This window comes from Octopus bimaculoides, chromosome 6 (assembly GCF_046866305.1).
Source record: "Octopus bimaculoides isolate indiv1 chromosome 6, ASM4686630v1, whole genome shotgun sequence".
Classification (NCBI taxonomy): domain Eukaryota; kingdom Metazoa; phylum Mollusca; class Cephalopoda; order Octopoda; family Octopodidae; genus Octopus; species Octopus bimaculoides.
Window position 1 is genome coordinate 35431595 of NC_142933.1, and position 23816 is coordinate 35455410.

The 23816-nt window shown below is 35.6% G+C and overlaps 3 protein-coding genes across 3 annotated transcripts; 1 reads left to right on the forward strand and 2 right to left on the reverse strand.

Moving 5' to 3' along the window:
• Positions 1–332: 332 nt before the first annotated feature.
• LOC106871464 (uncharacterized) lies at positions 333–8699 on the reverse strand. Its single transcript, XM_089353751.1, has one exon. It carries the CDS (start codon positions 6087–6089, stop codon positions 5007–5009), a length of 1083 nt encoding a protein of 360 aa, XP_089209877.1. The 5' UTR covers positions 6090–8699; the 3' UTR covers positions 333–5006.
• A 2155-nt stretch (positions 8700–10854) lies between these two features.
• LOC106871459 (uncharacterized) lies at positions 10855–14308 on the reverse strand. Its single transcript, XM_052968911.2, has one exon. The coding sequence runs from the start codon at positions 14306–14308 to the stop codon at positions 11483–11485; it is 2826 nt and encodes a 941-aa protein (XP_052824871.1). The 3' UTR covers positions 10855–11482.
• Positions 14309–17391: 3083 nt separating this feature from the next.
• Positions 17392–20835, forward strand: LOC106871467 (uncharacterized). The gene is made up of 2 exons (XM_014917940.3): positions 17392–17565; positions 19100–20835. The coding sequence occupies exon 2, from the start codon at positions 19293–19295 to the stop codon at positions 19821–19823; it is 531 nt and encodes a 176-aa protein (XP_014773426.1). The 5' UTR covers positions 17392–17565; positions 19100–19292; the 3' UTR covers positions 19824–20835.
• The last annotated feature ends 2981 nt before the right edge of the window (positions 20836–23816 follow it).

Genomic DNA, 23816 nt, shown 5'->3' on the forward strand with positions numbered 1-23816 from the left:
TGCAATAAGTGGATAAAAGCAAAACCATAGTTGTGGTGTGCCATTCTTGCAGCTGACTGCCGTTACACAAAAAAAAATGTCAACCCAAAATATAAATTTTATATCCTCTATGGCAATTCTTTTGATAAAAATATAAGCAACTATGCACTTGACCTGAAAGAAGATAAAGTTCAAATATAGTACTCCCATAACATTTATGATAAATGTAAGATTTTGTACTTTATTCAAATGTACTGTTACAATATTATAGTTACATGCATAGAACCATATATTTTACCCCTACAAACCATTTTAAGGTATCTTTTAATAAGTGTATGATGAAGCATACTAAATTTCTTTTTTTTTTTTATTAAATATACTTGTAAAATAGGGGGCGGGGGTCTTATACGCTAGCAAATAGTCAGCTTTAACAAAACATAGACTTTGATTGCAGCTAACACATGTAGGTGTAAATGTTCACTTTTCATCAAGGCCATATAAATAACAGACACCTGAAAAATAAATAGCATAAAACAATAGTTATATCTAAAAATAAAATAAATCTACAAATGATGCTTTTAATACTGTGCAAATGTTCTTTCATGTCCTTGAATTTTATAATTTGGATATCTGGAATAAGGATTATCTTCCCTTTAGTAGCTTCAAGAGAATTGTTTATTTTTGTTTTTATCACATATCTTTTTTTCTGTTGGTTTCAAATATAAAATTATTTCTGCCCCTTCATCAATATTGTAATATCCTCCTTTTCAAGTCACTCTCACCTTCCAGGTTAGACTAGAATGTTTGTACTTTGACTTAATTCATCTGAAGAATATCAGTGTGGTAAGCCCCTTGATACTGGAGGTCATCATGAATTATTATAGAGACTTGATGTAGGTAATATTGGTTGTGGCATCAAGATAAACTTGATCATTAAATGAGCCCTAAACCAGGATAAATATTGTCTCAACTATAGAGTCATTGGGATTGTCAAGAGATAATAGGAAGAGGCTTGATGGACTCACTCTTTAACCCTTGGGTTTGAAGCAGATACTTCATACAGACACTGCAGTTAGCAGTACATTTGCTCCATCACACATCCTTAATGTTGTGATGGAGGTGAGGGTTACAATATCAGTAACTGGATGAAATAAGGCACTAAAACAATGTAATTTGTCAGCAAATTCAATCTGGCTTTTGAGATGTGAATTGCTGGGCCACTGACAAGGAAGCCTTATGCATTAAGATGATGCTTGGGACAGTGCCTGACTGTTTCAGTACTTCAGCTTCACCATCACCCACAGTAATACTATGTTTTAGGGATGTCTCAAAAATGCTTCTCTTTGATGAATAATTGAATGGAGTGTGCATGTCTCTAGTTATAATTTTATCATTTAATCATACTGAGAACTGAGTAAATAGAAGACTAAGCAATTATCTGAAGAATCAACTGTAAAAATACTGTCCTGTTTCCATATAATTCCACTGTCCATTTTGCTGTATGTAGGTACCACATGATGGGTTGACTCAACACTGGTAGAGATTACAGCAAAGTGAAACTGATGAGTGTTGAATTAATTCCGAGTACTGAAATGAGAGGGAGGGGTTCTTCTTGTAGACCAAGACCAAGATATAAACACAATGTGGCTGCTCACCATCACCTGAGTGTAATAACACTGGAAACAACTTCAAAACAGATTTTGAAGCTGAGCTTAAAGTCAACGCGTGTTATTTGCTAACAGATTATCAGAGCCATTATCACAATAGTTGTATAAAGTGTAATCTAGTAATTTTGTGGGGAAACATCTCTTATAAGATGTTATATAGTAGATGTCACTGATGTTTAGTGAAATTAACTGAAGAGAATATATGAGAGAGTCAATGACTATTGAAAAGGTTGCAAGACACAACAAAAATTTTAGAAAAAATAAATAAGTAAATGAGTGGAAATCGAACTGGTGTGTTAAATAATAAGGCATTAAAAGATAATGACTCTTCCCAGACACAATAAAATACATGAGATAGTTTTGTTGAAAAACTGATACAATAATATAACTTCAGGCTCTGTTTGAAATAACGAGAAAATATTTTAGTCTCTCAAAAATGACTTATGTGACTGGATTCAATTCTCATAGATACATAATCACCTCAGTTAATTGGCATACAAATTGGAATACATTACTACACCTCTTTTCAGTAATCTTAAAATATACAAGCTCTTTTTTAATAACACATCCCAATGTTCTTCCTTAACTTTTCAATTTTATGTTAAGTCCATTTATATCTAGTTTTACTCTCAGCTCATTTGGGGTGTAGCTCATGCATTCTGATATCACACATTCAGTGGAGTATGTTTGCTTTATTTCTTTCTGGTCATCATAAACCTTCTCACCATCATGGAGCATCACTAAAACTTTGCTAGAGCTCTGATGGATCCCTATCTGCATTCTAAATTCATTGTTGTACCTTATTGACAGCACTTCTGTACATCTCTCACAAACCATCCACCAGCTCTTATTGCTTTTTGCAACAGCCAGATGTGAAAGTATGAACCCCATCAAAGGTTTTTTCCAGGTCAACAAATGCCAAGTATTGGAGCTTGTTCCTAGATAAGTATTTCTGCACTTGTCTCGCTAGCATGACATCAGTAGTGTTCTTCACAATCAAGTTTGCTATAACTCTGTGTAAATTTCACCTTTGTTAGTCCATCAATATGAAACCTCTCCTCTTTAAAACATCTTTGCTAGAAGCAGTCTACAAAGCTATTGCTACACCAGCATTTGGGTGTGACACCTTTCTGTGTTATTAAAGCCAACAAGAGAGATTGAAGTGATATAAAAATGTTAACTTCATAAAATATATTTCATGAAATTCTATTACATTTATAATATTGTGAGATTTATGAGATGTTTTCCCCTTGTCTTATGACCAACATCTACATTTAAGTATTTGGTTTATTCTTTGTAAGTATTCAGAATAAAGCTTAACATTATCTTCAGTAAAAGTGATATCTTTTTCAAAAGGTTGTTATTTTATTATATGTAGATTTAAGATTGGTTTAGACAACAAAACAGTTTCAGTATCAGAAAATAAACATCAAGAGAATTAAATTTCTTTGAATATATGGCAAGCATTTGTGGTTTATCAAACATTACTACAAAAGTGTGAAGTTATTAAAGAGATTAAGTTTCTATTATGATCCAAAGTGAAGCAGACACAATATTTTCTAGTTTATAAATTCTTGATCAGTTGAAGGGAGAAAACTGAATATAATTTTGAATGGCTTACATTGATCCTGATGGAGTTTGAACTCAGAACATAGACGGACAAAATATTGCTTAGCCTGGTGTGCCAACAATTCTGCCAGCTTAATTTAATCTATCAATTTTAGTAATATTAATATGAGTTTATTTCCATATATCAAAATGGCGAATAGCATTATCTATCACAGAGAACCAATGATTTGAAATATGAACTACTAACAAGTTTAATTGATGCAAGTTAATATGTTGAATAGCAAATGAAGATATATCATAACTTTAACAATACTCTTAGACAATAAATTAGTAACATTCTCTGTGCCCTACTTGCCTATTCTACTTTTAATCTTTTTATCAATCTTAACAATCCTGCAGAGGGAAAGAAAAGTGTAGTTATCAATTGCAGTTAACCTGAGTGAATGAGACAATTAGAGAAAAATTATTCTGATAATAATGGTAGAGCTATATATATGATATGACCCCAAAGATTATATATATTGATATATATCATAATGAAGTGCCAGTAGTACTTGGTGTTACAATTAGTTTCATGGACTTTGGTAGAATCTGCAGTTCCACAAGTTGAGTCTCACACCAAACTGAGTGCCAACTAAACATCTGAAGTTCTTGAAGATGTAAAAGATTATCATGAACTTGAGCTATATAATATAATAGCTATAGCAGCTGGTAGTACAACAGGGTTAAACCCATCTTCTCATCAACTATGGCAATTCAGCAACTATTATAACTTAGGACAAGGGATTGATCTTTTTATAAGGTATAATGATAGTCATTCATTTAATCTTTGCCTGTAATATTGCTCTTCTGGCAATAGCTATTCAAAATAATTTATAATGGCAAGAATGGAGTTGGTCTTTGCTAGGCAGCCACTATGCAAGCATAGATGACAACATTGAACAAATGACTAAAAAATATCAAAACGTCCATTGGCCTGCAGAATTTTATTTGAGAAGTTATATGAGCATTATCACTAAAACCAAGTTACTTAACTGTCTCAGGTTACTAGACACACTATTTTTAAGCTCGTACAAGTTAAGTATGGAAGCAGTTTTATTAAACACTAGTTTCTCATAGTGTTTTCTGTAGTAATCGATTTTGTAAAATAATATTTAACTGCCCCTGCCACCAAAATAATATCTAATAAATATTATAAGATTTGGATTTACACATAAATATAATTTTTAACAAATATCATTAAAAAGATTTTACATGAATTCCTCAGTAATTTCTTGTTTTGTTTTATACGTCTGTTTACAAAGTTTTCGATAATCATCTCAATTTCCTCCTATATATATTTAACATGGCTTTTAAACGAGAAAATTTACCACAAATTTCACACTTGAGAAGTGTTTTTCCAGTCACAATACCAGATTGAACCTCTGTATAATACTACAAATAGATCTTTTTCTGGCGTCTATTTGTGGAATACACAAGAACACAAAATGTTTCCCATATTTCATACTTGTTTTCTTTAATCTGTAGTCACCTGTGAATTAGAAGTGTTATGGTCAGTTACCACTGAATGAATTCCAGTATATTTCACACATTAGTACAGATTTTTGTCTGTGTATTCATTTGTCAACAAGTTTGTAATTCACAAATATTTTTAATGAAATGTTGTTTCTCAAACAAGAACACATTTCTAGACTATTATATGAGAAGTCACAAAATATTTCATCATGCTAAATGTTTTTCTTGGTGTACTTGTTGGTTTAGTATTAGTTCCGATTTGCAGCAAAGCGATTTTTATGCTTCACAAATAAAAGGCTTCCCTCTAGTTTGCATTTGTTTGTGTCTTTTTAAGTGACTCTTGGTGAGAAAAGATTTCCCACATATTTCACAATGATAAGGCTTTTGTCTAGTGTGTCTACGTTTGTGAACGACAAGATTAGAATTATCAGAGAATGATTTACCACAGATTTCACAATGAAAAGGTCTTTCTCCACTGTGTATTATTTTGTGTCTTGTTAAATTACTCTTATCGACGAACGACTTGCCACATATTTCACAATGATATGGTTTTTCCCCAGTATGACTACGTTTGTGAACTATAAGATGAGAATTAACATTGAACGATTTCCCACAGATTTCACAATGAAACGGGTTTTCTCCAGTGTGTATAATTTTGTGCCTTTTTAAGAGACTGCTAGTGATAAATGATTTTCCACATGTTTCACAGTGGAAAGGTTTTTCTCCAGTATGTATTTTTTTGTGTTTTGATAAATAGCTACTATCGACAAAATATTTCCCACATATTTCACAGTGAAACGGTTTTTCTCCAGTGTGACTACGTATATGGATAATAAGATTCGAGTTCTTCATGAAAGACTTTTCGCAGACTTCACAGTTGAAGAGTTTTTCTCCATTGTGCATTGTTTTATGACTTGTTAAACTACTGTTTGAGGGGAAAGATTTCCCACATATTTCACAAAGATAAGGCTTTTCTCCAGTATGTATTCTTTTGTGCGTCTTTAAAATACTGTTATTAACAAAAGATTTCCCGCATATTTCACAGTGGAAGGGTTTTTCTCCAGTGTGACTACGTATATGAATAATAAGATGAGAATTCTGAATAAATGATTTCCCACAAATTTCACAGTGAAACGATTTTTCCTTATTGTGTACTTTTTTGTGTGTGAAGACTTCTTGTTCTGAAGGGAATGTTTTCCTACAAATATCACAATGATATTCACTAACATTCCTGTGTAATAATCTTTGTATAGTACATGTTTCACTATGTAAAGGTTTCTCACTGTGTGTCTGCATGACTGAATCTACATTATTTAAAACTGTCATGTTTGAAGAGTCCAAACGATCAACGTCTTCCATATTAGTTCTCGAGGAATTCTTAAACAAAAAAAAAAACTACGAAATGTCTATTAAAATAATCTATTATGGTTCATAGATTTCATGATACTGTGTTTACATGATACAATTGAATTGACTGAATTAATTACAATCAAGTAAGCGGTATCAGTGACAATATTTCGCTCAACAAAATAAGACCGGTGACATAGGTTAAAAGTTCCTAACATAATTTAATACATTCAAAATACCGTCAGTTATGTTCAACTCATTATAAAACATGGTTCAACATATTTATTACGTATCAACGACAGAGGATCTGAAACCCTATAAAAGTATCAGCCAAATTCCTTTCAAATTGTGCCCTTGCATCTTAAAAAATGTGATGGGGGTGGGAATAAAAGATTCGACAGAGTAGTTCTCGATAATAAAAATAAATGCAACAGTATTATAGTTTGCCGGATCGCGTTCACTAGAGATCAAACAACTTCGTCTTGGCGTATATTTCATTCAAAACGAATGTTGTTGTTGGCACTCCGTCGCTTACGACGTCGAGGGTTCCAGTTGATCCGATCAACGGAACAGCCTGCTCGTGAAATTAACGTGCAAGTGGCTGAGCACTCCACAGACACGTGTACCCTTAACGTAGTTCTCGGGGATATTCAGCGTGACACAGTGTGACAAGGCTGACCCTTTGAATTACAGGCACAACAGAAACAGAAGTAAGAGTGAGAGAAAGTTGTGGTGAAAGAGTACAGCAGGGTTCGCCACCATCCCCTGCCGGAGCCTCGTGGAGCTTTAGGTGTTTTCGCTCAACAAACACTCACAGCGCCCGGTCTGGGAATCGAAAATTCAAAACGAATAGCCACTAATTAAATATAAATGTACAGTGATCTGATCAATGAGCATTCATAACCATACATCCATACCTACCTACGTGTGTGTGTTTGTGTATATAATGGTTTCAAGGAAGCTATAAGATGTTGCACAAGCACTCGGCTCTGAGTGCACTGTTTCTTATAGCAGAAACAGATGTAAGTTAATGAAGTAGATTATGTGATCCCTGCTCCCGTGTCATTTAATAATTAACATTACACTCTGTACTCGTATTGAGTTCTAACAACTGGTTATTAGTATCGCTATGCTTAAGAGAAATTATCACATAGGCGCGCGCACGCACACAGGGTTATCCCAAAAATAATGTGGGCTTTTTAAAAATTTCTTTTATCTCTCAAAATTAAGATACACAAAGTTCTTTTTTAATCTAAAATATATTCTCGTTCATTTTCTACAATGCTCTTCCAAAATTCACTTGTCCATGACGGAAAAATTCTTCCAGTACTGTTCTGATCTCGTCTACAGAATTCATATTTTTTCCATCCAAATGATTCTGGAGATTGCGGAATAAATGATAATCAGATGGGGACAATGTCCGGCGAATATGGTGGGTGGGGGCATTGTTTCCTCATTCAAACTGCTCCAGCCTTTGAAATGTCATCCTTGCTGTATATGGCCAAGTATTATTCTGATGGAAGAACACCTTCCGTCTCAAAACCAAAGATGGTCGTTTTTCATCTAGCACTGACTTAAACTGCTCAAGCTGCTCGCAGTAGATCTCCTTTGTTACCGTTTGGTTTGAGTTCCAAGTGGACTAAACCTTTCATATCCCACTAAACAGATAACAACACCTTACATGAGTGAAGACCTTCTTTAGCCTGGGGTGTCGGTGTTTCTCCTTTCCCTACCCACTGTCATCGGCGCTTGACATTTCTATAGAGAACCCATTTCTCATCACCAGTCACTATTCGGTCCAAAAAAGGTTCATTCGTGAGATGTGACAGCAAAGTAGAGCACGCATTCACTCTCTGCATGCAATTAGACTCAGAAAATTTGTGAGGAACCCATTGATCCAATTTGCTGACTTTTCCAGTGGCATACAGATGTCGATGAATGGTTGAATGACCAAATCCAAGCTTCTCTGCTAGTTCCTCAACAGTTACAATGGGATTTTATTCCACCAGGGTTTGCAGGACGTCCTTGTCGAACTCTACAGATCTTCCACAATGAGGCTTGTGTAGAGTACAGGCTGAAGTTACCGGCTCAGAATTTCTGGAACCACCATTGACACTGGCTTACGTTTACTGTCCGATCCCCATATACTGCATTAATATTCCTCACACTTTCCATTGCGTTGTTGCCTTTATTGAACTCATAAAGCAAAATATGCTTAATATGCTCCTTGTCACTCCTATTATAGCTTTGAAAAAATAACTTAAAATCGAACAAATTAAAAAAACAATGAAAGAAGAAAAAGAACCAAAAGCGTATGTTACAATGAATGACAAAATGAAAATGAGAGAAGAAATGAAAGTTTTCTCAGCCCCACCTCTGAGTTACTTCATTTTTTTTTTTTGTACTTGGTGCCTTCAAAGATGTCGAACCCGTACTCCTTTAGTAGTTGCATGTAATCCATGTTCCATGGTAACTTTTCAATGTCTAGTTCCACTTCCCACATTTTAAATCTGCCTTTGAATTTTTTCTTCTGATCTTCGTTTAGCAACAAGCAGCAATGCCACCCTTGCACATTGTCGAATTTGCAAGTGTCCACCGATCTTAAATTTTTCCACTTTTTTATTTCTTCACACAGACCCTCATTGGTATTGTCATACATGATCGCATAGTTACTTCTTTTCGGGAGGTGGGGAGGTTGAATGGCTTGTATCTGAATGTATTTGTATGCGTGTTGGAGGGAGTGGGTGGGGTTCTGTATTTGTTTTACCTAGTTTCTTCCTTTTTCGTTTCCTTTTCTTGCCAGGCATCTCCCATTCGCCTTCTTCTATTTCTGCTGCTGGTAGTGGTAGTATTTTTTCTTTTTCTCTTGTCAGTTCTTCCTTTCCCCTTTTGTCTTGTAGAGGGCAGTTTGCTCTAGTGTGACCTTTCTGGCCACACTTGTAGCATCTGGGGGGGTCGTGCCCTCTACTCTGACTACCATTTCGATATTGTCAAATGCTATTATTTCTGGCAATTCTTCAATTATTTCTTTCGTTCCTTATATCACCATGTTTAAGGTTTGACCTTTCCAATTTCTTGTTTCTATCTTAGTGGCCTAGAGAACTGCTATCTCTTCCTCATTACTGAGCAAGACAGTATCCCAAAGCTACAAGATAATGCATGATTAATTCATGCCAGTGGCACGTAAAAGCACTCACTACACATCCACAGCAAAGAAAGAGTGAATGTGACCTGCTGATAATAGTGTGAAAATGTGAAAATGTACTGACAAATATATATCTCAGCCATATCAATTATGCTTGACAACTGATGTTGGTTTGTTTACATCCCTGTAACTTAGCAGCTTGGCAAATGAGACCAATAGAATAAATATCAAACTTAAAAATAAGTACTAGGGTGGTTTGTTTCACTAAAGACCCTACAAGGCTGTGCTCCAGCAAGTTTTAAATCATGATACATCAGAATAGAATGCCATGAATATTTTGAGCTAAGAATTTGGTACAATCTAGATCCACACTGAGAATGTGTCCCATTTCATACTGAATGAACTGGAGACAATAAAACAGCTACAATAGCAGTGGGTTGTAAATCCTCACCGAAGTACAGCAGTTATGAACTCATCTTCCTCTTCTGCTATTACAATTTATTTACTGTTATAGCTTGAAGTAGCTATGAATTGGTGTCTTTATATGGTTAAAAGATAACAGTCTCTCAGACTGAATCTTTGTTCGTGATACAACAGTCCTAGCAATATTTATTCAAAATAACTGAGAATGGAGTTAGCAGAATTGACCTTAACGCCAGCAACAAATAAAGAAAAATGTGTAGGCAAGAAACCAGCATCTAAGCATGTGTAACAGTATAAACCAGCAAAATATTGGTTTCAAATTTTGACTCAAGGCCAGCAATTTTTTTTTTGGAGGGGAGTTAATTAGATTGACCCCTGTACTCAACTGGTACTTATTTCATTGACCCCAAAAGGAAAAGCAAAATCAACCCCAGCGGAATTCTAAGCACTTTACCTGACCTGCTAACAGTTCTGCTTGTTCGCTGCCCTAAACTAGCAAAATATTGGAAATATCAAAATGTTCTGCAAAATTCTATTCAAGATGACTACTATTATTATTATGATCAAGCTATTGAAATGTTCTGACTACCTCATGTTTTACCAAGATGTGGAAGCCACTATCTTTAGGTTTGTACAAGTTATATGCAGCAACAGTTTTATAAAAAAATGTTGTTGTCTTTTATGGTAAATTGTGTTAAAACAACTAATTCAACTGTCCAAAAAATAATATCCAACAAATATTACAGTAAAATGATTTTAATTTACATGTAAAAATAAATATTCTTTTCTACTATAGGCACAAGGTCCAAAATTTTTGGGGAAGGAACCAGTTGATTAGATCGACACCAGTATGCAACTGGTACTTAATTTTACTGATCCTGAAAGGATGAAAGGAAAAGTCGACCTCGGCGGAATTTGAATTCAGAACGTAAAGACAGACAAAATACCGCTAAGCATTTCGCCTGGCGTGCTTACGTTTCTGCCAGCTCGCTGCCTTATGTAAAAATATCTATTTCTTTATTGCCCACAGGCGGCTAAACATAGAAGGGACAAACAAGGACAGACAAAGGGATTCAGTGAATTACACCGACCCCAGTGCATAACTGGTACTTATTTAATCGACCCTGAAAAGATGAAAGGCAAAGTTGGCCTTGGTGGAATTTGAACTCAGATAACGGCAGATGAAATAAATATTGTAACAAATATCAGTAAGATTTTACATGAATCTCTCAGTAGTTTGTTTTCTTTTTAACATTTATTTATAGACATTGTTTTCAATACATGATCACTACAGTATTATCCTCCAGTTTATATATGTTTAACATGGCTTTTGAATAATTTACCACAAATTTCACTTCTGTAAAGTGTTTTTCCACTCGTAATTGTGATTGAGTAAGGAACTTAATTAACAAATATCTATGAATAGATCTTCAATGTGTGTTTATAAATTACAAGACTAGGACACAGAGAGAATGATTTTCAACATATTTCAACTTATATTTTCTCTAGTTTGTATTTATCTGTGAATCAGAAGTGTAGACTTAATTTAGACTAAATGAATTATTATATATTTCACATTAATACAGATCTTTTTCTAATATGTATTCATTTGTCAAGTTTATAAGCATTTTCCAAATATTTTTAATGAAAAGATTTCCCTTAAACAAAAACACATTTCTAGACTAAAATATGAAAATTCAAATAAATTTCTGACATATTTCACTGCCCTAAATATTTCTCTAGGTGTTTTTGGTGGATTTTAAGTTTAGATTTGACAAAAAAGTGTTTGTTACATTTCAGTTAAGATTTCCAGTCTAGTGGAAATTTCACAGCCAATTTATAACTCAGTATGTATTCTTTTGTGTCTGTTTAAATCACTATTACTGACAAAAGATTTTCCACATATTTCACAGGAACATTTTCTTTCTCCAGTGTGTATTCGTTCGTGTCTGTGTAAATTGCTGTTATTGGTAAACGATTTACCACATAATTCACATGGATATGGTTTTTCTCCAGTGTGTATTCGTTTATGACCTGTTAAATCACTATTATCAACAAATGATTTTCCACAAATTTCACAATGAAATGGTTGTTCTCCAGTGTGTCTACGTTTGTGAACAATAAGACTAGATTTATTAGAGAATGATTTCCTGCATCTATCACAGGGATAAGGTTTTTCTCCAGTATGTATTCTTTTGTGCCTTTTCATAAGACTAGTACTAGCAAAAGCTTTCCCACATATTTCACAATGATAAGGTTTTTCACCAGTGTGACTAAATTTGTGGATAGCAAGATGAGAATTCTGAATAAAAGATTTCCCACATATTTCACAATGAAATGGTCTTTTTGTAAGGTGCATAAGTTTGTGTCTTTTTCTACTGTTATTAGTGAGAAATAATTTCCCACACAGTTCGCAGTGAAACACTATTTTTCCATTGAGTCTGCTTTTATGTCTGCATAAAAAGCTATCACTGACAAAAGATTTTCCACACATTTCACGAGGATAAGGATTTTCTCCAATGTGTATGCTTTTATGTCTGTTTAAATCACTATTACTAACAAAAGGTTTTCCACATATTTGACAAGGATAGGATTTTTTTCCAGAGTGTATACTTTTGTGTCTGTTTAAATTACCAACACTGACAAAAGATTTCCCACATATTTCACAATTAAAAAGTTTTTCCCCAGTGTGTATGCTTTTGTGTCTGTTTAAATCACTGTTGTTGACAAAAGATTTTCCACATATTTTGCAATGATAGGGTTTTTCTCCTGTGTGACTACGTTTGTGAGTGACAACATTAAAATCATTAGTGAATGATTTTCCACATATTTCACAGTAATATGGTTTCTCTCCAGTATGTGTTCTTTTATGTCTGCTTAAATCACTATTATTGACAAAAGATTTTCCACATATTTCACAGGAACATTTTCTCTCTCCAGTGTGTATTCGTTCATGTCTGTGCAAATTGCTGTTATTGGTAAACGATTTCCCACATAATTCACATGGATATGGTTTTTCTCCAGTGTGAATTCGTTTATGACCTGTTAAATCAGTATTATCAACAAAAGATTTGCCACAAGTTTCACATTGAAATGGTTGTTCACCAGTGTGTCTACGTTTGTGAACTACAAGACTAGACTTAACAGAGAATGATTTTCCACATATATCACAGGGATAAGGTTTCTCTCCAGTATGTATTCTTTTGTGCCTTTTCATAAGACTAGTACTAGCAAAAGCTTTCCCGCATATTTCACAATAATAAGGTTTTTCACCAGTGTGACTAAATTTGTGGATAACAAGATGAGCATTTTGAATAAAAGATTTCCCACATATATCACAGCAAAATGGTTTTTCTGTAAGGTGTATTCGTTTGTGTCTTTTTTTATCGTAAAAAGTGACAAATGATTTTTCACATATTTCACAAGAGTAAGGCTTTTCTCCACTGTGACTAAGTTTGTGGATAATAAATCTTGTATTATCAGTGTAAGATTTTCCACATATTTCACAGTGATACAGATTTTTTCTAGTGTGTATTCTTTTGTGCCTTGTTAAATAGCTATTATGGACAAAAGATTTTCCACATATTTCACAAGGATAGGGTTTTTCTCCAGTATGTATTTTCTTGTGCCTGTTCAAATCACCTATACTCACAAAATATTTTCCACAAATTTCACAGTGATATGGTTTCTCTCCAGTATGCATGCTTTTATGTCTGTTTAAATCACTATTATTAACAAAAGATTTTCCACATACTTGACAAGGATAGGGTTTTTGTCCAGAGTGTATACTTTTGTGTCTGTTTAAATTACCAATACTGACAAAGGATTTCTCACATATTTCACAATTAAAAGGGTTTTCTCCAGTGTGTATGCTTTTGTGTCTGTTTAAATCATTATTGTTGGCAAAAGATTTTCCACATATTTTGCAATTATAGGGTTTTTCTCCTGTGTGACTACGTTTGTGAGTGACAACATTAAAATCATTAGTGAATGATTTTCCACATATTTCACAGTAATATGGTTTCTCTCCAGTATGTGTTCTTTTATGTCTGCTTAAATCATTATTATTGACAAAAGATTTTCCACATGTTTCACAGGAACATTTTCTCTCTCCAGTGTGTATTCGTTCATGTCTGTGTAAATTGCTGTTATTGGTAAACGATTTCCCACATAATTCACATGGATATGGTTTTTCTCCAGTGTGAATTCGTTTATGACTTGTTAAATCAGTGTTAGCGACAAAAGATTTCCCACAAATTTCACATTGAAATGGTTGTTCACCAGTGTGTCTACGTTTGTGAACTACAAGACTAGACTTAACAGAGAATGATTTCCCGCATATTTCACAGTGACAGGGATTTTCTTCAGTATGTATTCTTTTATGCCTTGTCAAAGAACGCTTATTGACAAAATATTTTCTGCATGTTTCACATTGGTAAGATTTTTCGTTGTGTATTTTTTTGTGTATGATGACTTCCTCTTCTAAAGAGAATCTTTTCTTACAAATCTCACAACAATATTCAGTAATGTTTTTCTGTAATGATCTTTGTTTAGTAAATGTTTCACTATGTAAAAATTTCTCACTGTTGTATGTCCTTGTATCTGAATCTATAGCATTCAAAACTGCTGTATTTGAAGTGTCTACGTGATCAACGTCTTCCATATTATCAAGTTACAAGGAATTCTGAAAAACTGAGAAGTGTGTGTGAATACAATCTATTATTGTTAAAAGAATTTTTTTTGTGAGTTTATACAATATAAATCAATTAACTGAACAAAACATTGGGATATTAAGTACACGGTGTCAATAACAATGCTTCCCTTGTCAAAATGACACCGGTGACATGCTAAAAGTCCCTAACACAATTTAATTGAGAAACACCTTCAATCATAATTTACTTCCTCCAATTTATATCAAACGCATGATGAAATTTAAAAAAAACATCCAATATAACTATTATTTATCAACAAGGGAGCCTTTATGAAGGAACTTAATATGCTAGAATAGATTTACGGGCAAAATTTTTTAAATATTTTTTTCCTTCTTCGGTACCAACAAATCACATGCTGAAAGACACATTTGACAGTGTATAAATAAAGACCGGATGATGATGGCAAGAAAGTCTTTTACCATAGGTGTGTTCAAATTTCTGTTGAATTGGAGTTATTCGACTGCCATGAAAAGCTTAGGTAAGAGGTAGGTGCCTCATCTGGGATGTCACAGTCTGTGACCCCTTTGCTCCCTCTCAAATCCTGGATGCTGCAGTAAATGGGAGGCTCACTGCTTCCGTAGCCGAACGGAACAAAATCCTTATGTATCGGGACCTGTTAATGAACCATTTCTTCCGGCCTGTAATGAAGTTCTAACGGCGAAGTTCTTGTAGTTGGCGGCTCACGCTTAGCTTTTCCAACGTCTTAGCCTCGCCATCACCCGTGGTAATACTGCGTGGGTGCTGGCTTGCTTCAGTATGTTCCGTTGAACCTTGTGGTGTGCGACCGACTGAAGCATTTGGCGCTGCATTGATGTTTTTTTTCCTCATTTTTTCTCCTCTCTCCTTTTTCCTTCTTTTCGTTGTCTTTCTTTTGTACAAAATTATGGAAGAAACATGACTATTGTTTACGATTTGTAATTTAATGTGGTTTTGTATTAAACTATTTAAATGATCAAAGAAAAAAGAATGAAAATATAGTTCGCAGAGCTAGCTCAAAGAGAGGTCTGTGAACATAGACATTGCAGGTACTACTAAAGCAGCGCGGACCCGAACGCGCAGTCGCGCGTCCGCGCTAGCTAGTTTTGAGTGGTCGATCCTAACCCTAACCCTATCCCTAACCCGCGTGTGCAAATGAATACGTGGTTAGGGTTAGGGTTAGGATCGACCACTCACGACTAGCTAGTGCGGACGCGCGACTGCGCGTTCGGGTCCGCGCTGCTTTAGTAGTATCGACATTGCAATGTAACAGAAGCTTGGGAGAGTTCAGTCACAACAATTTCCCCTGGATCTATAAATTATAAAAAGTAATTACTACCACCTATTGGAAGCACGTTCTAGTTCATGCAGAATGCTCCTTAGCGTCCCCAGTTTCCGTAGTAATGACTAGAGTTAGTATAAGCAGACGAGAAGAGAGGGGAAAATCGTGAAGATCCAGTGCATAATACAAGAAAGTTCTGATAAGTGACCATTCACCTGAAGTACCCAGCAGATGTAGCTGAACATTGTGATAATCCAGTCGCAGAAGACAGGACTGAAACCAGCCAACATGAGAACAGCTGACAAGTATTGTTGAATTTATTTAAAGCTTCTGATTAATTAGGACTCCAACTATGTCAGGTTCTTTACACACTCTTTCTATGATGTATCGCATGAGGTAAGGTTGTCAAGAATAGACCTACTTGGGATGGCGCATATTTGCGCAGCACTAATCAGATCCTTGATGACAAGCGCAAACCTCTTCGCTAACAACTTAGTCAAAGTTTTGAAATCTGCAATCTATAATAGTTTTGAAAATGGGCCTAAAATTTATTTATTCACCTTCTTTGTTCGGGTTCTTTCTCAGCAGTATCACCGTTCCTCAAAACACAGAATTAGAAATTCTTCCTTTCTGCTGCCAGTTACAGTAGATATCTGCCAAGCGGCCTCCGAAACAAGACAGGCTTATAAAAGTAAAACTCGTAGGGCAGACTATCAAAACCACAAGCCCTCCGTGCAGCCAATCATAACTTCCCGTATTTCTACGGTTGTTATTGGCTTTTCGCAACAATCCGCACCCCTTACCTAGAGGTGCAGCAGGCCGTTGATGTGGACACTGAAATCGCATTTCCGTTCAACATTCATCTCAGTTCGTCGAGCGAAAAACTGCTAAGTCATACACATTTGCTCGAGCTCAAGTAGCATATACCCATTATGATCCATCGAAGACCATAATGGGTATATGCCCCGTTGCACCTCTCTCATTTGGGTCCATTCACCTTTTTCGCCTCCTTGTGCCTTAGTGCACATGCTTTAACTTTAACAATGCAGCCTTTCTTGCCGCAAGCACGTTGGTTACGAATACTTTCCTAACGGCCTCTTTTAAGTTTCTATCTAGGTCTACCTCTAATATATATTTTCCTATCGCTATTTCTTTGCTAAACCATACTGATTCTATTTTCGTCGCCCTTTTAAGGGTGTACCACTATTTGTTGATGACTATTTGTGGGGCTTTAAAATTGTGATTACACACAAATATATATTTGATCTATTTTCCAGGTTGTATCAATTTGGTGGGGTTGGCACGAGTAATTGCAGATATTGATGAGTGCTTTTAGCTTTAGGTGTTTTAGGTGAATGTGTGTAATTTTGTTTAACCTGAAGAGTTTGAATTTATATACATCCATATTAGCTTCTGGGTGCTCGATGGAAGCACGGGTTTACTGGTAAAACTTTGGAGTTTTCAACTCGTTAAAAAGTAATAAAATGATATTGAAAACTTGTTTTAAAGTATCATTAAACTAAAAAACTTCAGCGAAATATTTTTCGAAACATGAAATTCAGAGAACATTTTATAAGAGAAGAGGAGTTAGCTCCCTTGAAAGTTCCTTCATTAATTTTTCTTGTATTTCGACAGGCGTAAATTGATTATAAAAAATAAAGCAGTGTCAAAAAATTTAACGTATGGATAATTTAATGTTGTTTTTGTCTGTAACAATTATTGTGCCCTTTATCACCATGTTTTGCTAATTTTGTCTTCGTCTGTTAGTTTGTTTTCAACTTCCGGTCAGTCATGCCATGCTGTTGTCACATTATTGGTATCGCCTCGACTTTAAACATATATACTACGTAGTTTCAGCATATGTATATATAGGATATAGAAGGGACATGTATAACAACCTAGGTGTATTCAAGGAGAGGCAGAAAGAAGACAGAGGGGCGGTATGTTAAGGTAAGATACCTTGCGACTTAAGTGCGTTTCAATAATATTATCTTGTGAATAAATACATAGACGGCATAACCCTCTTTGCATACGTGGGAGGCAGGTCCCTAATCTAGGACGCAACGTGCTGCGACACGTTCTTCGGCTCCAGTCTTGCTGCATCGGTTGCAAACCCAGGTATCGTCGCCTGTAACATAGAGGAGAGAAAAGTAAATAAACACAGGAGCCTGACCGGCCGCTATCAGTTTTTGCGGGTCGCCATCGAGACCTCAGGTGTTCTCGACCCCGCACTGCCGATTTCCTCTGAAAAATCGAGATGACTGCCGCCGTCTGAGAACTGAGCACTGCGAAGTTGGGATAGTTGCTGCAGCGAGTGTCACTAGCCATTCTCAGCGGCAACGCCTTGGCAATCGTGTGCGAGAGGCTAAACACGCCATTGGTCCGGAGTGTAGAACCCGTTTCTCACTCCACTCTTTCTTCTGCTGCTTAATTCCCCCAACTCCTTTTTTCCTTTTCCTTGGTGAGGTAGTTGATAATTTGATCTTATATACTTTTAATGTTCTTTTCCTTCTCGTAAAAATATGTTGATAAAATATGAAACATATTGTTGTCGGGTAAAAAAAAAAGGGCACTGTCAGCTGTCAGAAGTGAAAGTAGAAAAATATGACAAGGAACGTTACTGCTGGTTTGAGTTGATTCTTTGGCTACTGACAGCTAATACCATGACTGGCCGGAGCGAGCTATCTGTCTGTCTGTCTGTCTGTCTGTCTCTCTCTCTGTCTCTCTCTCTCTCTCTGTCTCTCTCTCTCTCTCTCTATCTATCTATCTATCACTCGAAAGTTATTGGAACAAATTCGACACCTATATCCATGGTCCCGAACGCGCAGTCGCGCGTCCGAGCAGGGCTAGTCGTGAGTGGTCGATCCTATTATTTTTAAACTTCAAACTTCATTTGTTTTCTATTTTGATAAATTCTCTCTGTTGAAAATTATATTTTAAATAATATGCAATTTCAGAAAATATATTTTTATATTAAATTTGCGTTTTCTAATTTGATAAATTCTACGGACACAGAGGTGAACAAGTGATAGATAGATAGATAGATAGATAGATAGAGAGAGATAGATAGTGAGATAGACAGACAGATAGATAGCTCCGGCTAGTCAGCAGCCAAAGAATCAACTCAAACCAGCAGTAACGTTCCTTGTCAGTTCTACTTTCACTTCTGACAGCTAATACCATGACAGTGCCAAAAAAAGATCATTGTATAAATTAGAATGTTAGTGAGCAATGAAACTTACAATCAAATTCTAACCACTTTTCTACCTGTGAATGTATATCAACTAATTGGTGCTCCAGTGTATGGGAGTATACAGTGTGTATGTATTCGTGTTTAATTTATTGAAGGGGTTTGGGAAATCATCTATGCTTTATTCACTGTTAAATTACCCTAAATTGTGAATATTTCGCGTTAGTATATATATATTTTTTATTCTTGAAGTTTCATTTACTCCATATTAAGATTGATCTTGTTGTATTTCAGGAATTATTTTTATTTTCGAAACTGGCTTTCTAGAGGAAGATGTCACACTGACTAAAGAAAACACCTACTTTGAAAATTGTGACAGGTCATTCAGTCAAGGTATACGAGATTTATATGAAAGCAATTTTTAGAATTGTTGATACACGCTGTTATGTTATTGTGAACGTCCAGGGAATTATTGTTAAAAGAGAAAATGATGCATACTGGAGAGAAACTATACTGCTGTGATATTTGTGATAAAACATTCTCTAACAACAGTAATTTAAGGAGACATAAACGAACTCATACTGGAGAGAAACCATACGACTGTGAATTTTGTGGGAAAGAATTTTCATCTAATTTTAATTTAAAAAAGCATAAAACTATTCACACTGGAGATAGGCCGTATCGCTGTGAAATTTGTGGTAAAGGTTATTCATGCAATGTACATTTGAAGAGACATGAAATGGTTCACTCAGAAGAGAGACCTTATTACTGTGATATTTGTGGTAAAACATTTGCAAGTAGTAGTGACATAACAAGACATAAAATAGTTCATACAAGGGAGAAACTATTCCAGTGTGAAATTTGTGGTAAAACTTTCTCATATAATGGTGATTTGAAACAACATAAAATGGTCCACACTGGAGAGAGACCATACCGCTGTGACATATGTGGTAAAGCATTCTCTAGAAGATATGGTGTAACTAGGCATAAAATGGTTCACATTAGAGAAAATCCATAGTTATGGACTATTATAATTATAGGTATCCGTCCATGAGAAGAAGAATGAAATGAGATTTTATGTATATTTCTTTCTGTGGCATTTACAGAATCAATGTTGATTAGCTACAACCCAGGCTGCAAATTTGGTTTAATGAACAGCTAGAGATCTTGTAAGATTGTTTACATTTTCTGTCATGTGGTTCCTATCGGAGAGAAACTCCACCTTTGTGAAATCTTTCATAAATGCTTTTAAAGAAAATGGCTCAATTAAACATTTTAAAAAATAAGCTATTCACCCCCCCCCCACCACCACCACCAATCAAATGTGGCTGATGTTCTAGCTAGAACATCTGGAGGAAAAATCTTGGTGGTGAGAGAATGGTTTTAATGTTTGCAACAGATGAATTGTGCTAAGGGCAACCAGCAAGTGGGTTTTGTTAAATCTGATGATGCGTTGGAGCTACAGCCTATGGAAATGATTTATATTGAAAATACAATCTAGCAGCATTGTTGTATTGACAGGAAAATGTTTCCTGAATATATTGATTCTAGGAATTGAGCTAAATAGAGTATCATTATATTGGGAAAATTTATTTTTTAAGAAATACATTCATATTTAACATAAATTGCTTCAAGCTGAGGAGATGGCATGCTTTGTTGTCCAAAGATATTATGTTGAATATTATGATAGGAAAAAGTCAGTTTTATGACATGTGCGAATCCTAGCATTGTAGAGTGGACATTAAACATTACAAATAAATAGACCTTTAGAAGAAAGTGATAGCCATAAAAATTTCTGAAAAGATAACTGTGAAATCTGAAACAGTTTGTTCTACTCAAGGGTAAAACTTTTACTTTAAGCATTGTGGAAATATGAACATTGTCTGAAGATAACATGACATGAATAAAACAACATCTGATATTATTTATGATTAAAATACTATAGAACAGTTAGTGTTGACCAATATATGTGTATAGTAATAAAAGAAACCATACATTGTTTTATCCTTTTACTAAATTAGGACACTGTTTCTATGGGTTTTAGTCAATTACATCAAACCCAGTACTTACTTTATCAATCTATATTTATTGAATTGTTAAGTTAGGCTTTGATATAAATGAAAACAATGCTGATAAACATGACACAGTGATACGTACATTTCATTTGTGTCACATCTGCTTTCCCATACTGGTATGGGTTGCTGGAAGATGAGACAGTACTTTATGGCCAGATACCCATCATGTCACCAACCCGTATCTGTTTTTTTTCAAGTAAGGGGTTTAAAAAAAATTCCACTGGTCTTCACAAGTATAGAATTACAACTGCAGAATGTATCGTTTACAAGGAATATAGACATGACATTACAGTTTTGCTCAAGCACCATCGTGCAAGGATATGTGGAATGTAAACTTCCATACACACACACACATGTATCTACATCACCATCATCATTTTAATGTCCACATTTCCATGCTTGCATGACTCAAATGGAATTAGTTTAGGCAAATTTTCTATGGCTGAGTGCTTTTCCTGTCACCAAGCCTCCTGATTCCAATTCAAGTAATATTTCTCTAGAGCTGGGCATGTTTCCTTTGAAGTTTGGAAACAAAGGATAATGCTTGTATGACAACAATAGTTGTTTTACAACTATTGTGTGATGCCAAGACAAGGAGATATAAAAAAAAAACACACCTTCACACATTCTCACACACACACTTGTATATATGATAAGCTTGTTTCAGTTTTTGATTACCAAATTCATTCAAAGATTTGTTTGGTACAGACCTTTAATAAAAGATATTTATCCAAGTAGAACTGAACCCAAAACCATAAGGTTGGGAAGCAAACTTCTTAACCAGACACCATATCTGTCTATCTGTCAGTGATTGATACAAATATATTGATGTGTGTGTGTGTGTGTGTGTGTGTATATATATATATATATATATATATATATATATATATATATATATATATATATATATATATATATGGTTTGACACGATCCAAGGACAGCACTGTGCTCCAGTGCCTGCTTTGGCATGGTTTCTACAGTTGGGTGTTCTTCCTAACACCAACCATTTTAGAGTGAGTCCTGAGTGTTTGTTTTTCATGCCTCCAGCACTATTGAAGTTGCATAGCTGCTGATATTTATCAGGTGAGGGAGAGAAATGGTCTGCAGGTGCTGCAATGAGATAGATTATGGTGATGAAGTGTCTAGGTGGTTCCTCAAGACACAAGGTGAGTAGATGGGATGGGTGGGGATTTGCAAGATTGTATGGGGAGTAGGAGTTGAGGTGATGGCAAAGCAAACTAATTATAGAAATTGGGTGGGGCCGAAGGGTGGATAACTGATAAGTCATGAGTTGAGGAAGATAGAGGGATGCAGAAGAGAGCAGAGTGGCAGGATAGTAATGCTATAGTTAACTGGGGAAGGACAAGAAATAGGACATGCTTGGGTAGGCTGCAGGAGTATTAAGGAAAGAGGCAAGCATTGCACATGGTCAGAGGTAATTTGATTTCGTTGGGTGGTGGATGGAATGAATCACTGTAATGTATGGGTGGAGAGAATATATCTGGTGCTTCTAGAACTCAGTTTCCCTGAAATGGGTGGGTCTACTCAAGAACCTCATACTGCCAGATATTTCAGTTCTTTGTCATCTCAATGAGGCACAGGATCCTGAGATTAGCCTTCACCACTTCATCTCATATCTTCCCGGGTCTTCCTCCTCCATGAAATCCAACCACATTAAACGATCAGCACTTTTTTTATGCAGTTATCCTCATCCATGCACATCATATCCACACCAGTGCAGTCTTCTTTCTTGTACGCTACACCTGATTCCTCTTATGCTCAGTGTTTCTCTCCAAACATGTATACTGTTGTTCATGCACATCCAACAAAGCATGCTCACTTCATTTCTTTCCAGTCTTCTGCATTCAAAGCCCATGTCTCAGTATCATGCAGCATTGCAATTCAAACACAAGTATCCTTCAATTTCCCCTTTGATCTGTGGGAAAAGACCTTTGTTGCTAACAGTAAAGTAGCCCCCTGAACTTTCTCCAGCCCATTCTTATTCTCACTACTATACTTTCAGAGCAACAACCCTCCCTGTTAATTATATTTCCTCAGTAACAAAAGCTATTAACTACTTCTAGTGAGACATCCAGGCAATCAAAGGAGTTTATATCTGGTGTGTTCACAGTATGTACTACTCTAGTGCACCTGTCACATAGGAAGTTTATGTTTTAAGACAGAGGAGAGACAAATCATTGTAATTTTAGTATATCAGATTGAAGGAGATGGCTGTAACAGCACTTTGAACACTTTTACCCTAGTAAATACTGCTTATGATAGTTGACTAGCTTGCAGAATGCTATGAAAACTTATGAAATCCTCCAGACTACTTATGGATTAACTTGTGAACATCTGTTTTTCTCTAGCACAAGAGGCTCAAGGACAGTAGAAAGGAAGTGGGAGACAATGAAAAGTGGGGGAAAGTGAGGGGTGTCAGAACATAAAAACTGGTTGAAAAATTTTGCAATTTTCTGAATGAAGACCTTTGTACATCAAAGACAATAAACATACAATTTGGAGTTGGTGTGGCATCTGTACAACAAATTATTCATGAAGATCTCAACATGTACAAAGTTTGTTCCTAGAATAACAGAAGGAAAAGTTGCTTTGGTGATAGCAGGGTCATTAACCTCCAGTCCAAGAGTACTTGAATCTCAGGTGACCTGTGACAAAAGCTGGATCTGCTGTTATGATCCAGAGACCAAGAGACAGAGTGTCCAATGGAAGCATCCTAGTTCCCCCGAATCCAAGATGGTCAGGAAAAGCAAGTCCATTGGGAAGCACTCGATAATCCCCTTTTTCAACAGCAAGGGCATCATCTACATTTACTGGGTTCGCTCTGGCCAGATGATCAGCAAAGAGTATTTTGTGAAGATTTTGAGGGAGTTCAGGAAGAGATTTTGTAAAAGGCCAAAGCTCTCCTACTATGGTCA

Bases quoted from the DNA above. Each gene is read 5' to 3' on its own strand.
- LOC106871464 (XM_089353751.1), bottom strand. From the start codon at position 6,089: ATGGAAGACGTTGATCGTTTGGACTCTTCAAACATGACAGTTTTAAAT.
- LOC106871467 (XM_014917940.3), top strand. From the start codon at position 19,293: ATGATGCATACTGGAGAGAAACTATACTGCTGTGATATTTGTGATAAA.
- LOC106871459 (XM_052968911.2), bottom strand. From the start codon at position 14,308: ATGGAAGACGTTGATCACGTAGACACTTCAAATACAGCAGTTTTGAAT.